This window comes from Poeciliopsis prolifica, unplaced genomic scaffold, assembly GCF_027474105.1.
Source record: "Poeciliopsis prolifica strain line A6 unplaced genomic scaffold, Auburn_PproV2 SCAFFOLD023, whole genome shotgun sequence".
Classification (NCBI taxonomy): Eukaryota; Metazoa; Chordata; class Actinopteri; order Cyprinodontiformes; family Poeciliidae; genus Poeciliopsis; species Poeciliopsis prolifica.
In genome coordinates this window covers 1228718-1252911 of record NW_026562398.1, presented here as the reverse complement: position 1 = coordinate 1252911, position 24194 = coordinate 1228718, and the positions used below count along the sequence as shown (strand labels likewise).

The 24194-nt window shown below is 36.4% G+C and overlaps 1 protein-coding gene across 1 annotated transcript in view; it reads left to right on the top strand.

The window, feature by feature from the left end:
• Positions 1-23977, top strand: part of slc9a8 (solute carrier family 9 member 8) — a 29557-nt gene extending 5580 nt beyond the window's left edge. Inside the window, exons 5-16 of the mRNA XM_055046343.1 lie at positions 8854-8937; positions 10613-10714; positions 10891-10925; positions 11786-11929; positions 16373-16514; positions 16607-16712; positions 16808-16924; positions 17014-17096; positions 17187-17298; positions 18712-18932; positions 19534-19680; positions 22717-23977. Of these exons, the coding sequence (XP_054902318.1) occupies positions 8854-8937; positions 10613-10714; positions 10891-10925; positions 11786-11929; positions 16373-16514; positions 16607-16712; positions 16808-16924; positions 17014-17096; positions 17187-17298; positions 18712-18932; positions 19534-19680; positions 22717-22824 (1401 nt within the window). The 3' untranslated portion in view covers positions 22825-23977. The remainder of the gene's footprint in view (positions 1-8853; positions 8938-10612; positions 10715-10890; positions 10926-11785; positions 11930-16372; positions 16515-16606; positions 16713-16807; positions 16925-17013; positions 17097-17186; positions 17299-18711; positions 18933-19533; positions 19681-22716) is intronic.
• Positions 23978-24194: the final 217 nt, after the last annotated feature.

Below are 24194 nucleotides of genomic sequence, written 5' to 3'. Positions count from 1 at the left end.
TTCTATGCATTGAAACAATCACACACCAGACAAAGATATACACCATATATGCACTGCAAAATATTTGGAAAGTACACAGTGATCTAAACTGGCATGATAGAATAACACTTCTTTTTGTACAAGGCAGTTACAGTAGGGGGCATTTTGGCTCTTTTCCTTATCACTTAAAAACTAATCTCATTCCTTCATCTTTATCACATGTCATTCTCTGGTGGCTGTCTCTTCCTCTTTCTCACTTCTCATTTTTTGCGCCTTTCATTAACATTCCTTTTTCCCTGCCAACTATTGAGAAAATGGACAATCAAGGGGTGGAGAGAAAGTGCTGTGGAGTGAGAGAGGAGGGAGGATAAAAGGGCAGGTTGTCAATGTTCCTTATACACAGGGACCCATTGTTTTTGTGATTTTTTTTTCCTAGTTGTGGGTCCCGGGATGTTGCTGAGTCATTGGCAGAAGTAATTAGAGCCCCCAAAGCCCCTTGGCCCGTGTTGCCCCATCCGGTAAATCTGCAGGTGACCGTCTCTGTGATTGTAGTTGATTTTCAACAATCAGGCTGTCGATATAGGTCTGAGGCTTTATGATTTGTTGATACTAAGAAGCATAAAAAATGAAAACAGAACAATCTTTTCATGTTACAACCACAAACTTTAATCTACTTGAGATTTTGTTTTTCTTTTTCAAAAATCTGGAAAGTGTATGGGGCCTTTATATTCAACTTTGTTGTGTGGAAATGTTCTAGAACCAATAAGTATTTTTGCATATGTCTAACAATTTTGTCAGACAAAATTGTTAGACAATCACACTGGAATTTCTATTTATGTATAGAACTTAAAATTCGTACACATTCTTCTTTGCAAAATACCATTAGTCAAACTTTTTCGGAGCGTGTTTGAAAACATAAAGGTATACTTAGACTATGACTTGCTTACATTTCTGGAGAAAGCCATAAGGTCATTGTTCCGCTGTAAGCCACACCAGGTTTCTTCTTAGATTTCCCCGTATTAAGAATTATCCATGCTCTAATCAACTTTGACAAATTTCTCTTTCCCTACTGAATTAAGCTGTCTTCACAGCAGGAAGCAGCTGTGCTGTGTTTCACTACGGGCATGATGGATTCAAGATCTGCAGTGCTATATCCCCCTTAATGTTTAAATATTGCTAAAATGTTTTTATTTTTCATCTTATTTGACCATTTGTGGCAGGACTATAACACACCTAATTTCAAGATGACTTCGTATGTCTTTCTGTCAACATTATCTATTTTTCCGTCGATCTTCCATGAAAGGAAAATTTGTAGCATGCATAGCTAATAGTTGACATGTCAACAGATTCTTCCACCTGAATTGTGGAAGACATTTAAGGGCCTCTTGACTGCTCCTTGTTCTTGTATATGGAAAGTCATGTTTTAGTATCTTGTAATTGTGCTACACTCTTTTTATTTTGGATTATGGATTGAACAGTGCTCGTTGAGATGTTCACAGTTTGGGACATTGAATAATAACTTAATACTACTTTAAACTTCTCTACCTGATGAAAAGTTTAGGTAGACCTGACATGTCTGATGTTGGTCTTCATGATTCTGTTCTCAAATAATCTGAAACCTTCACAGAACAGCTACATTTAGACTTACTCCTAATTCACTGATTAAGCTTGTGATGTAACTGATTGCACTGAATTGTATTTGGAATGTAAATGAGGATGGTGTAATATGCACTCAACAATTGTTTTGTTTTTCCCCAAAGTTTTAAAACTATACATTTCCTTCTTCACATTTCTGCACTTCTTTGTATGACACAAAATTCCAAGAAATTGCATTACAGTTTGCGGTTGTAATGTACTAATGTAAAACTAAAAAAAATAGTTCAAGGTTAAAAAAATGTTTTGCAAGTTTTTTTAGGTGTGGGCGATATGACAGAAATGTATTATTATTATTATTATGATTTTTTTTTTTACAGTAAAATCTCATTCTCAATTTCTCCAAATATAGTGAGAGCTCTTACAGAAATAATCAGTGCACCATCATTTAGGACAAAGAGCATTTCTAACTAAAATGACCTTGTACTATTATGTGTCAAGTAAAATAGACATTTTAGAAATATATTGCTAATAACAGCAATATTTGTTCTGTATGACATTATAAAACATTATTTTTAAATAGAAAAAAAAATCATACAGGTAAAGTTTGCCCTTGTTAAATGATGTCTAATGATATGTCTAAAAGTGTTGTATCATGTTTTATGTGGGACAATTTGCAAATTTACCAAATTAATATTATAATTAATGTTAGCATTGTTTGTAAGATTTTTTTTATAATTTCATCAAACTCTCACCAACACACTCAGAATGTTTTCTGGATTAAATAAAATCAGCCAGGAATAAATTACACCCTGTACTCTGAAAACATAATAAACTAAACATTTAGGCTGAGGGGGTTTTATGAGCAGAAAAGTTACTGTCAGTATGTTTAACTGACTTTATGCTCTTTGAAGTTCAGAGAGCTTTATACTGACCCTAGATAAGGTTTTTATTATGAACTCTTCTCATATTAACCATATAAATAAAGACATAAAATGTGGTATAATTGCATTAGCTGCTGCCAAGTGTATTTGATCTTTGATATCAGGTGCTTCTTGTCCACTCAAGTTGACAAGCTGGTTGCTGGTTAAGCAAATAAACTACCTATCTGAAGTGTGTAAAATGTTTTCAGCTACATGTTATTTACTCACCATTAGCATCGAGAAGGGGTTGGGAGGCGGACAGCTCCCTTAGTAAGGACAAGAGCACTCCTTATTTTGTTACACTCTCAATAACTCAGATTTTGTTATTTAAAGCGTAATTACTAAATATAGTTTTATTGGTAATATTATATTCAGCCAACTATATTCATTATTACTACCATGATATATATATTTATTTTAATTGAGAGAAAAAGTGGAATACTAAACTGCTGTTTGTCTCAGCAACCATGTAGAGCTGCATTGCATTGAATGTACCTTATAGAAAAGTTCCCTGTCTATCTTCTTTGGCAGTGCATCAACATTTTTAAAAAAAGTTTTATTGGCTCTTATGGCCTTCATTTGATAGTGAATTGACAGGAAAGAGGGTAATGAGAGAAGGGGAGGAAAAGCAGCAAAGGAGTTGAATGTACGACGGCCGCATTGAGGAAAACACCTCCATATATGGAAGGCATTGTATAATGCCTGTTGCATTTTCTGCTTAAACTGCCAACTACATTTCTGCTGACACTACCCTACCTGGTCCTGTTAAGTTTTAAAAACATGTTTTGTACAGTGTAAAGGCATAAAATTAAAATTAAAATGATTGGTTGGAAAACATGGTGAGGAAGCCTTCATTCTGCTCCCGTCTCCACTACAAATAGTTATTAATGCCTGTTACTGAAATACTTTGAGAAAAACACAGATTCCCACAGTTCATTATGTGTGCATGTGCGTGCATGTGTGTCTGAGTTTCTTTAGAGCGCTTATCAGACTTGCACTTTAGCATTTGTCCATGCCATGTCACAAACTGTCACACATTGACTTCAGCCTTCTTAAGCAGTACCCAAATAACATTCACACCTTACTAAAAGTGTCTGTAATGTCTTCCTTTAAGGACAATTTGGTTCTACCCTAACAGTCTGTGTTGCAAACCTTCAGGCTCTCTACACGCCACCAAAAGTTTTATACAGAAACAAAGCGTTGTGGTGAGAATCACACTAGTTTCTAAATTGTTCAAAAGAAAAAGTTTTCATAAATCACCTCTTCTCATTTTGTTGCTACACATTAAAGTATGAGCTTAAATTTGAGAAAGTTTAGGTATGTAACTAAACTAATTTTCCTTTAGCTACTTCCTGATCCACCAAGATCAACACATAACATTCGTAATTGTATTCTATTGTTTCAGAATTTTGACTCAATTACTAATTAAAAACATTGCTTGTCATTCTCCTCACCTTAAAGATGTAAAGGAGAAAAAATGAACAAATTATTTCAGTTATAATTATTTTTTAAAGGAAATATGTGGCCTCTGTGTTTTTGGCATCCTTTTTATTCCTAAAAACATTAATTTTGAAACTTTCCCTCAAACTAGTAGTTGGATTCATCTCCAGTTGTCAGTGTAAAATTATAGTACCACAAGAAAACATTAATTTAGCTCAAGATGTTTGTATACATATGTGCAAATGCTCCCGATGCTTGTAAATGGTGATGTGTTCATGCAAGCTGATTTCCCCGACAGTGTGTCACAGCTGCTGGTATGTTTTAATAGTTTAGTTGATAAGTGCTTCAAGACGGATGTGGAAGAACACCACATCAGCTCCCATATCCATTTTATGAACTATTGCTCCAAATCAAAGATACTTGCATCTTGCATGGTGGCCTATCAACGACCCCTTTGGATTCACTGCTGTTGATAATCTTTGTGCATGTGTATTTGTACCATAGCCATTTTAGTTTTAGTTATTCATATGTCATGTTTTATTTTTTTTCCATTTTCTCTTTTACTTGTTTTCAAGTTCTTCTTTTTGTAATTTTGTTTGACATAAATAATTAACTCATTCAGTTACATGAAAAATCTTAGGTGAGATACCCCTAAAATGCAGAAAAATCTGCAATTATTGTAATAAAGTGCTGCTGAAATAAACCAACTTTCTTTTACTAATTCTCTCTCTCATCAGATGAACAAACGTTTGCCTGTGTGCTCCTGTCATTCTTTTTACTCCTTTTTTTTCCTCTCATCTGCCGATTTCTCCCTTGTGCTCTGACATAGATTGAAGAAGAAATAGCGCGCTGGTACAAAGTAACCTTCTAGCAGCAATATGTCTTCTAGACAGAGCACTGAGAGAGAAAAGCAGGTGAATATATTTACAACCTGGCTGATAATTTTGCATTCTCTCCATTATAGTGTTGTATTGTCTGTACTGAAATAAACAGGCTCACCGTTTTCTTCAGTGGCTGCAGTGGTGTGTTTTAAGCCCCAAAGGGCAGCACATACTTTTAATAGATGGCTCCCATGCCAGAGAAAGAGAGAGAGAGAGAAAGAAAGAAAAAGAGAGAGAAACTGACACATAGAGACAAGTTTTAATTGTGGTTTCAGGGGCCTTTTTCCCTTGTGGTGATGTCACTGGTTGTCAAAGCCAAGCCTCCAGGGACCCTCTGCTCTAAACAATGTTCTCGCCTATGGACCCTCTCATATTTTTTTTTCCTGGTATCTCTCCGCTCCCTTTTGACTGCATTTCCTTCATCTTTAGGCATTCATCTTTTTTCATTAACTCTGCATTCAGACTCAGCACATAAAAAAACCCATATCAACCCTTTGCTTTCTGGGTTTATCCATTTCATCTTTTTTTTCCCTAAAGTGTATATTTTTCTGCTGTCTATTAATATGCAGTGCCTTATGGAAGCATTCATGCCCACATTTTGCCTCATCTCTTTCAGAAACCTCAATGGATTTTATTAGAATTTAATATGAATGATCAGCAGAATTTAAGGCAGTAAAATAAGAGGGAAAAGATACATGAGTTTTAGATATCTCGTACATATAACAAATCTGTAATGCGTATCATCTATATGTGACAAGATCCTTTTATTCTAACATCCTTGAAGAAAACCCAATGGTACCAATTGTAAAGGTCTTAGTGGTCTGTTAGAGAAAGTCAGTGAAAAATCAGCATGAACCAGAACAGATGGGTTAGGGACAAACTTGTAAAGAAGTTGTAATCAACATGAAGCCAGAATTACATAGAAATGGTAAAAAGGCCTAATCAAAGTACAGATGGAACTCCATTTTGAAATTTGTTATAGAGCTTGTAGCTCGAAGACACACCACAGAATAGGCAAATATTTCACTTTCAAGTAAACAGAGCTGGTTCAGATAAACCCCCGAAAACCTGCAGCTGTTCTTGCATTAAGATGGCAAAATTCAAATGTGTTTCACAAATGGAATGTATCCTTTTCTTTCTATTTCATAAATCTGTACTACTTTGTCTTGCTCAATTACACGTTCTAGTTGTTTAGTGACAAAATGATAAAAAAATCAGAGGACTAAATCTGTTTCTACTTGACACTATATCCCCTACGACAGGCGTGTCCAAAGTCCGTCCTCAAGGGCCGGTTTCATACATATTTTAGTTTTCCCCTTGGTGGTAGTTACTACCTCCACAGGATGTCTGTGTTCTGGAGATGCCTGTTAATGTTCCCTTATTTTATCCGTGTGTTGAATTAAAGCAATAACCAAAACATGCAGGATACCGACCCTTGAGGAGTGCCCTGTGCTATTTGGTCTAATTTTTGTTGTAATTTTGACAGAACCGGACCCAGTGTCTAAGCATTCCTTCTTGTGGCACGGAAATTAGTAACTATTTTCTGTTTTCTCAATCAACTGTTATTGCAAGAAAAGATGTATTGTCCAAACCTGGTGAGGCTAGATCAGACCATTTCTGCTCAAGTTCTTCTCTGTTTCGATGCTTGTGTGAAGAGATGTTTTATATGCTTGATCTATCACTCCAGTCAACAATCTTGTGTGTGTAGGTGAAACATCTGAACTCATGCATGCGGCAGGAGTGCAGCTGTAGATGTCAAGTTGCAGTTAATGCACAGCATGCCTTGCTGTGTCCATGGCTGTAAGCTGGACTGAAAGGTGGAGCTCTACTGGAGATAAATGTCAAGTCACTAACATCAACTTTGCCAACCTGGAAGCTATGGTTGGCCTACTTTTCCTGAAATTTGAATGCATTATTAGTAGTCAAACTAAGACAAACCTTACCCTTCCACCTCAGTTGCACGTTCTCTGATGCCGAATGTTTTTTTGTTTGTTTGTTTTTAACTGGAAAATTAGTCATTCAATATTTGTTTTGTAACACAATGTCCTGTGGGTCCCTCCCTCTGTTTCTGTTTTTATCAACATTTCATATTCTCTTTACTGTTAAACTGTTAGATAACAGTGGCAGGCCATACATTTGGTGCCTGAGCTTTCAGAGGGACCCCTATTACATTACATTACATTACAGCCAATACTAATAAATCCAATATAGGATGAGATGGTATTTTCAGACATCTTGCTAAAACCTTGCATCAGTATCAGTATTGATAAATCGGATTCGAAGCATCCTGCTCTGAATACGTCTTTCAGACCAGGTATTTTAATGTGTCCTTCTGTGTGATCACATGAACCAGATCTCACTAACTGTGCTGTGTGCAAATAAACACAGAGAGAAGACAGCGAGGATTTTCTTATGAAGGTTTTCTCCAGATGTTTGTTTTTTTGGAGAGTACTGTTTATTCAACCCTGCTCTCTTTCACGTTGTCCAATTCTTTCAGGAAAGTCTGCCTTTTTTGAAAATGCATTTTAATCATTCCTGAGAAGGAGAATTCAATTTCTCCTTCTCTGTCAGCGATTGTGGGCATGAAATAAAATAAAAATTACAAGTATTAATGTCCACAGTACATATTGCTGAACATACCCTTTACTTGCTGAACTTGTGGCTAATACAGTTGTTCTGATCATCCAATCAAAGCTTGGAAAATGTCTGACATCATGTGGGCCTTTGAGCAGGCGCTGTGAGGTGAATCTGTAAGCTGGTTAAAAGAACAGTTCCCGTGCTATATCGATTACAGGACGTAGGCTTGCTCTATGGAATGTGAAGATCCTGGGCAGATTAGGTTAACCTTGGCAACACAGAGAGACTGAAATCTGATTGAAAGTGCACTAAATTTAATTGTACAAACATTAGAATTGAAGTTATAAATATATTTGTTAGGGCTTCCTGGAGAGAAGATTTTTCAGACTCTGATAGCCCACCACTGGTAGATCATTAGGAAACTTTTAAAACTGCTTATGTCAGAGTTTTTGTACTGTGACCACAAAAACCCTCTGCGCCCCTTCTTGTAAACCTTAATTTTGTGATATTTTCGTAGCATTTATAAGATACTTGTCAGTTTAAAATTAGATTTGTGACTGGCCAATACAATGCTTCTGATTCAGATCTTAGAAGTATTTTTGTGAATGTGTCCCTGTACTTTTTTGTTAATATGGAGGCGATTGTTGTCATCGCCAACTGCTTGTGGACTTATTGAGGTGGAGAGTCAGACTCAACCAGCTGTCAAAATGACTTCCATTAAACAAAGAGGGAGATTGTTTAGCAGCTGCAGCAAATGCTCACTCGCCTCTTTTCTGTTTCTCTGATAGAAAACAATGCCAGCGTCTACCTGGAATAAGAAGATGAAAAACTCTTGCATGCATAATGTCTTTTGATTTTTGTTTTACAAACATGAATTATGCACAGAATCGGTACATGCACACACAACTACACACATGTCACTACTACAAAAACACATGTGCATCATGCACAGCCAGAGAGTAGCACACAGGCACATGATGCCAAAGCCTTATCTGGGCGGCTGGCCCATTTTGCTGGGAAGCAACAATGACTTCATTATACTGCAGAAATAATCACAGAGCTAAGGTCACTGGGATACTGTGAGTGCATGAGTGGGCTTGTTTGTGTGTTTGTGAATGAATAAGACACTTGGAGATTAAAAAAAGAATTGTTAGAAATTTACAGCCGCTTTTAGATGTGTTGCTAATGGAGGTTGAAGGCATGTGTTGGCAGGCAGGTATGCCTCCTGACAAGCAGCTGATGTCTGTATAAGGTCATCCTGGAGTCAGCTTTGTAAGATGAAATGATGTTAGTTGCTCATTGCATTATTTCACTTATTTGTTTATTAGTTGCTGTTTCTGAATGTTATACATTTCCTAATTCTTGCTGCAACAACTCAGAGCCAAAGTTGGTGTGGCAGAACGTTTCATGCATATTTTTTAATGTGCTTCTTGTTTTGCCTTTCTCTTTTTCTTCTCAAGGAGGAAGAAATGTTTCGACCCAACATGTTTTTCCTCCTGCTTCTTCCACCCATCATATTTGAATCTGGATATTCTTTACATAAGGTATGGTCACATTTTTAACTAAACCTGTATTTCCATTACACCCTCTTGATGAGTTAAAGTGGCAAACCCCTGGTTCAACCTGTGGCCAAAATAGGAAAATAAAAATAAAAAGTGCAGTTTATGTAGGTGGTAAAACAATAATTACTGTAAAAAGTAACAACTTCAGGAAAAATGAGCTGACAATGTACTGAATGAGCATGCAACTCACAAAAATAATATATCATATGATTTGAGGTTGGGCCGCTTTCTCACTGAAAAGTCAATACAGTTGGGTGCGCTTAGTTTCTGTGGGTTATTATTCATGTTCTCCTCTGGCCCTCCTGTTTGAATAGGGTGCTGAATGGCAGCCATTGCTATGACTATCTACAAACAGTGGCCGAGTTTATATATCCAACAACCATCCATTCTTATTGGGACAACTGGTAGCCATATCTTTAACTACAGGAGCATAATTGTATGAATGCTTAGAACATTAACCTAATTTTCTAAAACAATAGCATTTATTATTTTCCTGTTACATTTTATAAGGTTGGAACAAACAAGGATTTTTTTTCTTTTTTTTGCTTTCTCTCCACTTTCTTTTAAACATCTAAAATTCACAATCCTCTGCTTTACGTTTGTTATTGTTTTTTTTTTTTTTTTTTTAATGGGATGTAAAGTCAGTCCAGGGATATTTAAATCCAGGCCTGGAAGTTCTGTGTCCTGAAACGTAGATCTGTCTCTGGTCAAACATACATGAATCACCTCCTCACTATGCATTCAAGTTACCCAGAGTCCTGCCAATTCCTTCAACATTTGACTAAGGTGTGTTTAAGCAAAGGCGTGTCTTAAAGTTGCAGAACCCTGGACCTAAAGTCTTGGAGTTCAAGGCCACTGTTGTAGCCAATAAATGCCACATAAGAAAGGGTTAGTGTGTTTGCACTGAACCATTTCTGGGTTAAACTTTCATGTGTATTTTGAATCATTCATCTGCACAAATGAAAATTGGTCACACTACATTGTCTAATGTTGGGAGTGACCAATTAACTTGACAGTCTGTTTGCTGGGCTGTGGGAGGAATGCAGAACCTGGAAAGAACCCAAGAATTTAAATTTTGCAGAAACGCTACAGAAAAAAAACACAGAACCTTCTTTCTGTAATTCAACAATGCATCCTGTGTCATATTTATGTTGCAAGAACAGGAAGTTGTGGAATTATATTTAAGCATTTCCAGACAAAAACTGAATTCATGAACTGAAATGTAAATAAGAAATATTGCATTTTCATTTATTTTAGATGACTTTCTTAGGGTGCCAGTCAGTGTGGCAGTGGGGATTCTATAATTAGAATATTTTTTTAATGTGGGATTTTTGTTGCCCACTGAAAACATGTACTTAAATTAATATTATATATTTTTTTATTTCCTATGTATAAATATTCTACTGTGATTGAATAAAAAAAAACATTCTAATGTTTTCGTGTGCATATTTGTATTTATACCTTGAGTGTCAATCAATTTAGGAGTGACAGTGAGTTATTGCCAGGTACAAATCATTTCATAAGGCCTCTCTCTTGTTTAACATAAGTATGTACCTGCACTGTGACCTGCCTTTCATTATAATATTATATATTGGTGCTATATGATATTGCATACTGTCCATGAATATTTGACCTGTGTATTTGTGTGTGTATTCAGGGTAACTTCTTTCAGAACATTGGCTCCATCACCCTCTTTGCTGTGATTGGTACAGCTATCTCTGCCTTCATAGTGGGTGGAGGTATCTACTTCCTAGGCCAGGTGAGACAACCAGTTGTCAACAAGTCTGGTATTTAGAGAAACATATTTTTAAAATTGCTTTTTAATTTTTTCTTCTACTAGAAAGCCAGATGTTAATGAATATGAAACTACTGTCAAGTGTCATCATGTCTAGAATCTTTCAGTGGACCTGGGTCTTTTCTTTTTTTTTCTAACAGGCTGATGTGATTTATAAGATGTCCATGACTGATAGGTAAGGTTTGAATAAAACCATTTGCAATTTTGTTCATGTAAAAGAAAATATTTCACGTATAAACATTGTTTATTTTCTAGTTACATTAAAGTAAATTTTAGGATGCTGTCCTTTGCTGACACAAACTGCTTTCTTTGACCATGGTTCATTCTGAGTGAATGGTTCTAGAAAGAAAGATGATATATCAGTCAGACGTGTTTCACAAACAGAACATAATTACATACCCATGTGTTATTGGGGTGGAACTTTGGGTTGTACACAATTTTTCTTGGTCTACAATCAAAGGTGTGTATCTTGGCATTAGGCACAGTGTTTGCTATTCATATTCTTGCCAGTAAGGATGATATGTTTTTCAGCCTTCCTGCTTGCATGTTTTTGTACGATTGGTCACAAACTGCTCCAACTATACTTTTGATATAATTTGCAGAATAAATCCTTACAAAACCAACAAACAAATATTTGTTGGACATGCCTCAACGCCTTTGGATCACACTCTTTTCTGTTCCCAAAAGATCTGTAGTATTTTCAGTTCTGGTAAATCATTTTTACTTCTCCCCTTTGTACAATATGAAGCCTGAATTTCTGCAAATGTCTTCTGATATTTTGACAGTAAAATTTGCTTTCCCATTTCAATCCAACTTCCTGTTTAGTTCACAAATGTTTGTTTTTTGTTTTGTTTTGTTTTAGGGGTTTTTTTATGTGCACTCCAGAGTTCTTAAAAGTTGGAAAACTTGTTTTGCATGTGGCTGTTTTATGCATATGTTTTGCTCCTTTGCTCCACAGATACCATTACTTTAAAGTTATTTTAATTTGTTTGTAGCACAACCTTCTCTTTCTAATTCTCTTGAATCACACTGCAGTTTTGCCTTTGGATCTTTGATCTCAGCTGTGGACCCTGTAGCCACTATTGCCATATTCAATGCTCTCAACGTGGACCCAGTCCTTAACATGCTGGTGTTTGGGGAGAGTATCCTGAACGACGCCGTCTCCATTGTTCTCACCAAGTAAGAGTCTTACTGTAGTTCCTTTAAGCTGGTCCACACCTTTTGGTGACACAGCTTTTCATTACCAACTGCCTTCATGATGACACACCTAGAGCTTATTTATCCAAAACAACATTTCCAGAAGTTCATAACTTTCAACATGCAATTTTTGTGGACACAATAAAAGATGTAACTGTAGCCTCTTATCACTTTTATTATAGATACTTCACATTACAGTTAAAATTGTGGGAAGTTGTGGTAAAGAATCATTAAAAAAAGTTTTATGAACACCTCTAGTGTCTTCAGCATAAAATACCTCAAACAAGTGGATGTATTTGTCTTGTACTTTTATTTTATTTCTGAATACAATAGGTTTTACCTTATTTTTTCATTTGGGATTCCAGAATAAAAGAGCGCTGGATACTGACTACAGCTGTCATATTTTTGTTTAGTTTATAGTGAATTTTCTAAATCCTTCCACTTTGCTATTATGCGCTACTTTATGTTGGTCTATCATATGAAATCTAAATAAAATAAATCAGTTTGTGGCTGTAATGTGATAAATTGTGAGAAGGCTCAAGGGGTGTTCATACCATTACAAATCACTGAATATATTAAAACACCAAGTCATTTTTACAGAATCTAACTGATGGATAAGTCATGTATTTATAGCATTGCCACTCAGAATCTCTCGCCTGATTTAAACTCACATTTTGTTGGGTCCGCTGGAATAAGGTGCAATTTTAAAATCTAGTGAAGCAGGAAAAGAACCCAGAAATTGTCATAACAGTTTTGAGAAATATTTGATTATAACGCATAATTCACAAAAAGAGATACTCATCTTAAAAGCAGTTAGCAGCATGAACAGTACTTGTAGATTGTGAAACATTTTTTTTTAACCTAACTGGTGAAAATATTGCTGTATGTTTTATTAGCATAAAGTCAAAGGCATAGTTTTGAAAAAGCTAAAATAAATGACCACAGCAGGTGATCTTAGAAGTATCTCACCTCCACATGTGAAGTAAAGCTTGTCAAAAAGAGGCTTCAGATATTCATTGATTAAAGAAGGCTAAAAGGAATCTCCATGGTAACTGCCAGAGCTGTCGACACAGTCTTCACACAAGGTTTTTCTCAGCAGTTTCTTATATTGCAAGGGACTCACAGAGTGTGACTAGTTAGGGAAGTGGGTTTTGCAGAATTGTTCATACCTCTTGAACTTTGCTACATTTTGTGTTCTATTACAACTGAGAAATGCAATATGTTTCAGTGGGACATTTTAATTCTTTAACGGAGCAGTAGCATGTAAAATCAACTTTTTTAGGTTTATGTTATGTTGTAATGTTATAACCTGGTCAACCTGGGGCAACTGTTTTGCTGTGCTAGATGCCTGGGTTTGGCCTAGCACTCAGAGATGGAGACACAGCTCTTCCTTAGAGCTTTTCACCTCACAAAGCGCCCCTGCTCAGTCCCTGCAGACTAGCCAGCAGCAATTCACAAATATCTGGTGGAACTGCACAGTTGCTAAGCTCGTTATAAGAGCTACTTCTCAGTGCAGCGCTGGTAAAAATGTTGTTAAAGGGCTAATGGAGAAGTTATCGTAGCAGTTTCTTGATTGAGCTATAAAATAGTATGCCTGGAGATCACATAACACTGTCCCTGTGAAGAACTTAAAAAGCTCGAGTTTTGTTATTCTGCATGTTGATTCCGGACTATAACTTCATATCAAGTTAGCCTGAGGCAATGTCGTAGAAGTAAGAAATACTTTTTTACAGTTTTTGCTGAAAATTTGCAATAAACACACAATTACGCATTAGCAAAAAATTTATAAAAATGTTGTTGCTTTTGAGTGAATTTCTGTGAATGCAGAATCAAAATAAACTTCGGGGACTCTTTAAAGCGGGTTCTAAAGAAAATATCAGACTTTGAACATCTCAAAGTAGTAAGGTCAAAGTAGCTTTCAAAAGTAAAAATAGGAGGACACAGCAGCACAGCAATATCAAGACGTCACCACCCATCCAAATTCACACAGAGCATTAATCAGAGTAGCCAATCAGTACATAGTATCGCAAGAGGATCTGCAGAGATTGACAGGTCACCGAGGCATGCAGTCTAGTCAGTTTTGAGTCATAAGAAGAAAGCCAATGAAAAACTTATTTGCACTTTACCATAACCCATTCAAAAACGTAAACAGAAAACGCTTTGGTTAGGGAGACAAAAATATAAATCTTCTGGCCTCCATGAAGTCTAACACTGTGTTTTACCCTAACGTTTGTTTTGGAATATCACATAAGAAAAACAATAAAGTCCATGCAGGTATGGTTATAACAAGACAAATTGAAGAATTTTAAGGGATATAAATACATTTGCAAAGCACAGTATTTATTTATTCTTAGTTTTCTTATTTATAGAGCCTAGCTTTTTTAGTTTTCTGCTTAAGGCTCTGAAGCTAAATTTCACAGGTTTTTACTTGGGAAGGTGTTAACTGCAGCTGTGTGCACATGGTTCAGGTTTCAGACGTCACTCTTCTTAAATGAGGCGAGATCTCGCTTGCTGTTTCCTGACTCTGCTTCTATTTGTAGGGTGAGACACTGTCAAATATTTAATTAATTCCACGAGTTGGATCAAATACTGAATTTTCTTTTACAGATTAAACTAGTAAGATTATCTCACTCCATCTGGTTTTTAAAGGTAACAGTAAATGGTGATTAGAATAGAAACAGTGGTATCTGTTATCTACCAACAGGAAGGAAAAAAAAAACACGTCGTTATCAAAATCTCCCTGCCCTACTTTTAGACACATCCACATTGTCACCTGCTGGGGATAAATTTGCTTGAAAAATGACGTATTGAATGTACAGTGGAGTGGCTTATACAGCATTCAGCTTTTCAGTCATATGTTGATTTAAATGTCTTTGACATCAGACACTGCTCTCTGTTTTTAGTTTCCACTCAGAGCAAAAGGACTGTTTGCACTTAATCAGCAAACATACTGAGCCGCAGACAGAAACTAGCTAGACGAGTTTCGTGGAAACTAAGAATTTACAGTTTGTTTGTAATCATCAGTGACATTCTATCCTCTGTCTTCTTGCTCACTCCATGCCCACCTTATCTCACAGTTAGTTAGTAGTGTAAAGTGATCTGAAGTGTCAGGGTGCTCCTGCAGAGTAAATGAAACCATTAATAATAGAAGGACTAAACAGACTGGGCAGTCTGTTTGCCGTTAACACCTCGGAGGGTGAGTTTCTTGGAAAGCTACTTTACGGTTGAACCAGATTGTTTACAGCAGCAGGCCAGCTGATGTCTTCACTTGGCAACCTGATGAGAAACAATACATAGAGATTATTAGTTATAGTGTATTTTACTACTGTTGGTTACATAACTATATTTATCAGTAATTACAAAACCTCTGGTATCTTATATGTTTTAGGAGAAAAATGGGACATCTACTACCACCGCTTCAAAATGTCTCTGTTACCTGGACATTTTCATTCTAAATATATTTTTAAAATGTAATAATACTGTGTGGGCAACGTTTCTCTGGTTTGTTTCTCTTTAGATTAGTGTCTCTGGGTTCACTATTATCTTTTTAAACTTGTTTTGATCAATAGTGCTCCTGACTTCCTGTTGGCCATTCAATTTCCTTTTAAACTTTTAATTTGTTTCACTTGTTTCAGTACTTAAGTACTGAAACAAGTGAGTGATTTATCTTATTGTTCTAAACTGGGTCAATAATGGGAAAAAAATAACTCCTAGGTGTACAAAAAACAAGTGCATCAGAAGAATAGTACTGGTCACATTTAAATTTGAAAAACGTCCAACAAAGATCTGACCAGTTTTCAACAAGCAGCTCTTTCAAATTCACCAAAAAATTTGCTGCTTTATTTGTGACATTTGCTTAGTTTACTATTTTGATCTTTTCGACTTGTAAAACAGGAACCACTTGCCTGGCTGCTTGTTACAATGTACGTGTCATCAATCTAAAACTGTTTACGTTTTAATTTTTTTAATGTCATTTATGTGTAGACACAACCACTCATCCTTTAAGTTTAAAAGCTTTTTTTTTATTCATTGGCCACTATTTAGTGGCTTAGTAGGCCAAAAAAGATTTATTTTCAAAAGACTTCAAAATAATTTTCATAGCCATTTTCAAGAGGTACAGAGACCACTATCAGTGCTGATCATGGAAAAATAAATGATTATGGCTTCGATGGCATCCAGTTTTATTTTGAATGACATTCCATGTCATGAAATGTACGAAAGGGTTATGCAAAGTAATCTTTTTTTGTTTACCCAACAAGATTTTGACGATAGGATTGCAAGCATATTTTAATCCGCTCATGGACTCTTCCACCAGCATCAGTGGTGGAGTTTTACTGCCCTCTCATGTCAGACTGAGGTGCTACAACACAGAAGGTACAGGGATTTTGCCATCATCAATCATTCTCTCATTTTCTTGCCTTTCAGCACAGCAGAAGGCTTTTTTTCTCGCTCTGATAACTCCATGGTAACAGGCTGGGAGACATTTGTGCAAGCACTGGGGTATTTCCTCAAAATGTTCTTCGGTTCTGCTGCTCTAGGAACTCTGACTGGACTCATTTCAGCTGTTGTATCCTGACTGGTTTGCTGAATGTGGCTCTTTTTGCTTTACGCATTTGTGTTTCCCTGCATTAGTTTAAATTTCTTAACTCAGCTGTTTAGTTTCTAAAACACTTCGACTTGAGGAAGACGCCATCACTTGAGTTTGGCATGATGATCATCTTTGCATATCTCCCCTATGGCCTAGCAGAAGGAATCAAACTGTCAGGTGAGCAGACGTGTTAAAAGACATCCTCTTATTCACACAGTTGCAAGTTTTCAGTTTATCTGCAGTTTTTGCTGAGCTCCTTCTCCCACCCACAGGCATAATGTCTATCCTGTTTGCGGGGATCGTGATGTCTCATTACACTCATCACAATCTTTCACCAATTACACAGATCCTCATGCAGCAGACGCTGCGCACAGTTGCCTTTATGTGTGGTGAGTAATTTCCTGCTTAGCTTCCTAGTTCCTCTCTTATTTCATTTCATTTGACATTTTCAGTTACTATTTTTAACTTCTGTCCACAGAGACTTGTGTGTTTGCTTTTCTTGGCCTCTCCATCTTCAGCTTCCCACATAACTTTGAAATATCCTTTGTCATTTGGTGCATCGTAAGTAGTTTTTATGCAAAGGGCAGCATAAAATGTTGGTGTGAGTTGAGTTGGATTTAAAGTGTTTGATTTCTGTGCTTTTCTGTGTAGGTCCTGGTTCTTCTTGGCCGAGCAATCAACATTTTCCCTTTGTCTTTCTTGCTGAACTTTTTCAGAGATCATAAGATTACGCCAAAGATGATGTTCATCATGTGGTTTAGTGGTGAGATAATAGTTCTGCAAGTTAATGTATTTTAAAATTCCTGATCAAGCCACATCCTGCTAAAATGCTTGAGTAACAAACTTGAGTAAACAGGAAATGATAAATTATTTCATGTCATTATTAGGCAAAAATCAGTTTGCAAAGAGTGCACACAAAAGCAAACTGAATGTCTGATATACATATATGTATTTTTTTTAAACTAAATTCTCAATATTACTGTCACTGACATGTTTTAAGACACAACTCCAGAAACATGGGAGCTTCATTTATTCCTTGCTTTACCGTTTCCTGTGATTGGATTGTGAAAAATTTAAATGTGGATGAAATCAGTAATCAGTCCTTGATCACATTTCAGAATAGTCCAAAGCATTCCAATTATCTGGAGGTTCTTTGTCCATGTTTTTGTTTATTATTAGTCAACACTGCCACCAGTCTGTGTCAGGCGGACAGTGGCTACAGCTGTGTTGTTTTTTTATTATTTGTGCTTCTTTATTATTATAGCAATTGCCAGTGCAGGTGTTAGATTAAACTGCAAGCCTTTGCTTAGGTGAATTACCATTCGTTTTGTTGCTGAGTGTAAAAACCCCACCGTTCTACAGGCCAGGAAAAAAAAAGCGAAAATAAGAAATAGTCACTCAGCCTTTTTGTTACATATACATAATTTAGTCAAATAAAGGGAGGCTAAACTGTAAAAGTGGCTTTTTTGAGCTTCATGTTACAATATTATTCCCTCATGAAAAACATACCAGGAGTTTGATTCTTTTATGCATATTTGATGAATCCTTTCATTTTTGTGGCAGCCATTTTGGGGAGCTTAAATGCTTTCTCTCACAAAGAGGTTTGTGTCCGTATCCACAAACCTCTTACTTGGAGCTGCAGTCTCCAGCTGAGTTTATACCACTCAGAGCAGCCATTCACTGCGCTTTCCTCCCTCAGCTCCTCCAGACTAGCAGCAGCCGGAATTAGCAAACATCTGGTGGAACTATGCATCTGCTGAGTGTCGGAAAGAGTAGGGGCTTCTTAAAAGACAAAGGCTCAATTTTAGGATGTCAAATTAAAAAGTGGCTTTTTTTAAGACTTGTTCGATTTTATGTAACATAGTTAGTTGATTGGTCTATAAAATGACACTTCGTGCCTGGAAAATGAAAAATTCCCTGTCATAATAGAAATATTAGCTTTTGTAAACCTCAGTTAAAGTTATCTGTTTTATGATTTGCTTTATTTTAAAATCAGAAGCCTTCATTAGGAGCAGTCATAAAATTTTTGTAACTTCTAAAGAGGAAATGTCATTCTCTATCTTCAGATTCTCGTTTATTCAGAGCCACATGATTATAGTAATAAGACAAAAAATGTATTCAGTTTATGGAGATTAGCAGCTTTTTAAATAAATCATCATATCTTTCTTTTTGATAGGGTTACGAGGTGCCATTCCTTATGCTTTGAGTCTCCATTTGGGCTTGGAACCCATCGAGAAGCGTCAGCTAATTGGCACCACAACCATCATTATTGTGTTATTTACCATCCTTTTCCTTGGGGGCGGGACAATGCCGCTCATCCGCATTATGGACATCGAAGAAAGCCAGTCACGGCGAAAAAACAAGAAGGATGTTAATCTCAGCAAGACACAGAAAATGGTAATTAAATCAAAGCAGCACTTTGGTTGGATGCATTGTTAGTTTGCTGTCTCCGTCTGTGCGAGCTGGGCCATCTTTTCATCTGCAATCTGGCCCTTTCTGCTCACCACAGAGTGAGAAACATCAAAGAGGTTTGTGATGAGGCTTTGTGATGAGGACACTGAGTCAGCAGGGAGCAGAGCTCTCTCCCCACACAGATGCACTCCATGGCATCGATACAATTTCCTAGGAGCAAGAAGACCAGCCATTGTGTTAAATATTTCAGTTGCCTCTGATGGCTCTAACTCTAGATAATGGATCATTTATTAGATGTACATCCCACTGTTGGGGAGTCACTGTCAGCATTGGGTATTGTGTCTGGCTTATGTCTCAACTATTTCCAAAGCTAATTATCAACTGCCTGATAAAGTAAATTCTCATTTTCCTTCATTACTCTTAAACCGTGTTGAAATGAAATCTTTGTTTGCATGTATCATTTTCAGGACTTTCTTTTAACTTCAAATCTCTTTTTTTTACCCAGTGCTCTTTCTTAGGGCCTCTTTCCTTTTTATTTTATTCTGTTTGCCTGATTGCCTTCTTTCTCCTTGGCTTTTGTCTCCAGGGTAACACAATTGATACAGAGCACTTATCAGAACTGACAGAAGAAGAGTATGAGGCTCAGATTTACCAGAGACAAGATCTAAAGGGCTTCATGTGGCTTGATGCAAAGTATCTTAACCCCTTCTTCACTCGCAGACTTACACAAGAGGTAAGAAAAACTTGTGTAAGCTAGATATTCTCTATCTGTTAAACACAGTTTGTAGTTTTCCACTTGTACAACACTCATACAGTTGATATGTTGTCAATTTTTCTGCTTAAGTTTGTCATGATTAAATCACCACGATCAACGGTGATTAGTGTAAGACATGCAGAGATGCACATTTGGCTGTTTGGCTTTATGCAGTCTTTAAAACATGCTAACTGTGAAACCAGAACTTTTTTAAGTTCTGGTTTCACTCAAAATCTAGGAGTGAATACAGTAGAAGTCTTTTGCACACTGGGATGACTCTGTTTCGGTCGGAAAAGTATCCATCCTGAACTCTGAAGTTGTGGTTTTGATTTCCTCTTGCCACGTGCTAATGGGCCTCTGCGCAATGCATTTCTCTTACATATAGATCTGTGGATGTTTGTGAGTGAAATTAGATGAATGTGCCTCCAGTGTAAAGGGATTCAAGTCAACAGTATGACTAGAAACGTGCCAAATGAATTCAGTTCATTTATGGACAAAGTATTTATTGTCAAAGTACTTATCCAAGTTTGTATTTGAATTACAACCATAAAACATCACTGTAATGAATTCTACTTATTTTAGATGCATCCCTTCTCCAACACACCTAGATCAGACACTTCTCACATTTGTAAAAACATAAAAAGGCTGCAGAAGTATCTATGCTGGAACAGTAAAGACTTCAAATGCTCAACTATCACTATCTAAACAGGACATATGAAACATATACAACTGGAATTGTCCTTGGTCTCCCCCTGTGGGCTGAACTGCTGTAGCACAGCAAAAACATCACAGTTTTGATGATGTGATGTTTTTGAGTTTCAGCATAATCAAACACATCACTGCCTCAGAAAGAACAATCCCTTTTTTTCCCCCTCTGAAACATAACTTTTGGTGATTAGTCGAGGCTCATTCTGAGGACCTCACCTCTCTTTGCTACTCCACCCAAGTCTGCCACAGCAGGAAATCCTTAAAAGATTAAAGATTGGGGGAGTTTGGTGTTGAGATCAGCAAGTAAGCTCTGAAGAGAATCACATTTCATCATCTCACTCCTTCAGATGTATTCTGTGTGCAAAATCGAAGAAGATTCTGTATTTGCCTGTGAGTGTGATGCACAGAAGTTGCCATCAAAACTTTACAAAGCTTCAGTGGAATCAAAGAGGCACCTAAGCATTAAAAATGCAGACACATCACACAGAGCTAGACAGCTTGTCTCTGGGTGGCTGTTGAGTTGAACATTGATGCTATGAATTACATGATATAAAGGTTCACTGTCCCTCTACTCTAATCTTTGAAAAGTTACTTTTTAAAATTATTCTTTTTAAATTATTTTTTTAATTCTCTCTGGACATGTTGTGACAGACAGCAAGAGAGACTTCAAGATAAAATTTTGTTTAGTGCTGGAACCACAGATTATTGCTGCAAAGGAAGCACAGTAAGCTTAATCAAGATGAGAAAATCATTTAGCAGTATTCCAGAAGACTGAATGAGCTGCCCTGATTGTTTAACTGTAACATTAAAATCATTAGTCTATTTATTTCTGTCTAAAGAAGGCTAAGATTGGTCTGTCACTGGAGTTTTTGGTTATTCCTTTTGGTTTCTTGCACTGAAACGCACTGACAAAACTTGTTTCTCATTTACCTTACTGCTTTAGGTTTTGTGATGATAGCAATCATGATTGCAATGAGGAAAGCTAATATAATTAATTGCCAATGAAGTTAATGAAGTTCAACTTTATCACGAAAACCTTCTTTGTGTCGTGTTTTAGCCCTGGAACAAAATGAGGTAATCAATAGCTAAGGGAAAATGTTACTGAGCGGTGTTCATTTTGACGACACGTTTTCATTAAATTTAGTCAAAAAGTGTTTGGGGTTCAAATACAATTTAGTTTCAATCCAAATTTCATCCCCTCTCTGATGTAAAAAACAAACTATAAAGCTTCTGATGAATAAAAAATTACATTTTTGTCCATCTTAAAAAGTAAAGTGATTTAGTTACTGTACCCATGATTACATTAATTGCATCTTCATCGTATTGAAAGCTATATTACTGTATATGCATGGATGGTCTCATATTTACAAATATAAATATATATATATATTTTATTTTTACTTTTCTTAAAAACATCATAAAGCAGAAGAAACAGAACAGTGACATTGTATTTCCTTCTGTTGTCCATGTGGGGTTTTATCAGGTGACAGTCTCTGCAGTAGTCAGTCAGCCAACTCCTACTAATTGACACACACCTCAGTAGAAAACGTGCTAACTGCAGATAAAGCGCTTTTCTCTACCAAAATTATCTGTGTTGACCTGGTGTCAGGCAAAACAGAAAAAAGAAACATTTCAGCAGAAGGAAAGTTGCAACAAGTTGAATTTCTGAACGTGTCAGACATGTTGCTGCAGCCTTGTCTGGCGAGCACCAACCTTCATTGATATTTTGCTCCGTTAATCCCAAACCACCTCATCGTGATGGACCAAATCTTTCTTACCCACTTTCCTTTCCCTTTATGGTTCAAACTGAATCACTATATGTTGACATTAGTAACATCTCAGAAGGCAAAATTTTAGGAAAAGGACAAAATATAGAAAATTATCTAAAGTACAAGTAGGTAATGTGACATCTTTAGTAGCTCATAAATTATTTCTTCTGTTTAAAAAAAGAAAAAAAATAACAGTGTTTAATGTCTCCAAAGTTCTGCACACACCATCTGCAGTGGGTATCACTTACAGACTTAATGACACCATGACAAAGTGTTGCTGAACTGAGCATTATATGAAATAAAAAGCAACCATTGGCAGTGCTGAAGTTCTAAGTTTAGTCAAACTTGCAGGTTTTAATATTTTATGAAGATTTCTCACAACATTGACAAAAAATTAAAAAATAGTTGCTTTAGTCCATGTAGTTTCAGTACTGAACTACTATATTCAAGCTTCAGACTTTTCATCTGTTTTTCTATTTCTTAGCATGCTCGTAATCTCTGTCACTGCTTGCTGATGTGTGCAACATGTGTCTCACAGGACTTGTTGCATGGACGGATCCAGATGAAGACACTGACCAACAAGTGGTACGAAGAAGTCCGCCAGGGACCGTCAGGATCTGAAGATGACGAAGCAGAACTTCTATGAACAGTTTAGTTTCTATAAAAGTAACAAACAGACATTATGTGTCCCTGGCAGTGGATTTGTCTTTCAGTGAAGGCATGATTTGTTTTCACCGTTAGTCAAAAGAAGCTCATATTTCTTTGCCTGCTACCAAATTCATGTTGGTGAAACATCTTTAGGCAGTGAAGGTGGAGAGTTGTTTCTCTGCGTTTAAACTGGAAGAAATTATCTTCCCAATAAAGGAAGAAAAATTATAACACTGGATAAAAAAGAAAAAATATTCTATCATTAGTTTCTTAATATTATTGAATAGATGGGCTGTTTCACTGGGTTTGGTTTTCATATAGGGATGTGTTTTGATTATTATTATTTTTTTACTTTATGAAGGCTTTGTTCAAAGGGAAATTGGCAAAGAAACTGTGACGGGAAGTTTTTCTTATGTGACTCAACACTGCGGCACATTTTTCCTCTGTCTTTGAATTTTGTGTTATCAATATTTGGTTAAGTTCCACTTAAAGTAAAAGTTTCACTTGGGATCAGAAAGGAGAAGTAAAAATAAGTCTCGCTTCAAGCAAGATTTCAAAAGTGGAATTTTTAATTGGCTACATGTTTGTGTATCTCCTTGTTTACCAGAATTAATTCTCTCTGTGCCTCTTCATTTGTAAGCCCTACGGTGTCCGAGTTAATTTATTTTTAAAAACATATAGGTAAACCATATGCCATGAAGCTGAAATACAAATAATGAGTGGGCTCCCCCCCGCCCCCGAGCAACAAGGCAGCCGAGATAAATTCAGAAGAAAGTTAAAACAAGTGAGACATGTCGAGGAAAAGTAGCCATTTTAATTAGAAAGCATAGTTATGACAGCATGATTATGCCCCAGAAAATTGGAAATTACTTTCCTTTTGGAGTATGATACCTGCACTTTTTTTTCATTTTCTGGTACATTTTCTGAATCTACACTGTGTCTGAACCTGGCCTTATGCATCTGTTTTGCAAACAGATGCATAAATATGAATGTTGGGTAAAGGGTATTATTGTCATGTTCATTTGCTGCTGTTTTCTTTATTTATGAGAGGTTTATCTACTTTTTGTTCAATTTTGTACAAATTCTGTGACCACCACAGGATTACTGTAAAAGAATGAAGCTCTAGTAAAATAAATCGTATATGCATTAAATTCTGTGCACTTTCTGCCAATGGTTGCTTTCAATGTTTGAGAATGATCATGGATCTCTAAATAAAATATGAAAAGTTGATTTTGCTCATTCAGTTAGAAAAATAAGAGAGCCATGTAGATTCTTTACACACAGAGGGATGAAGTGAAAGCACTTATTTTAATGGAGATGATTATGGCTTCTAAATTACAAAAATCCAAACTTGAGTTTTTCCCACAT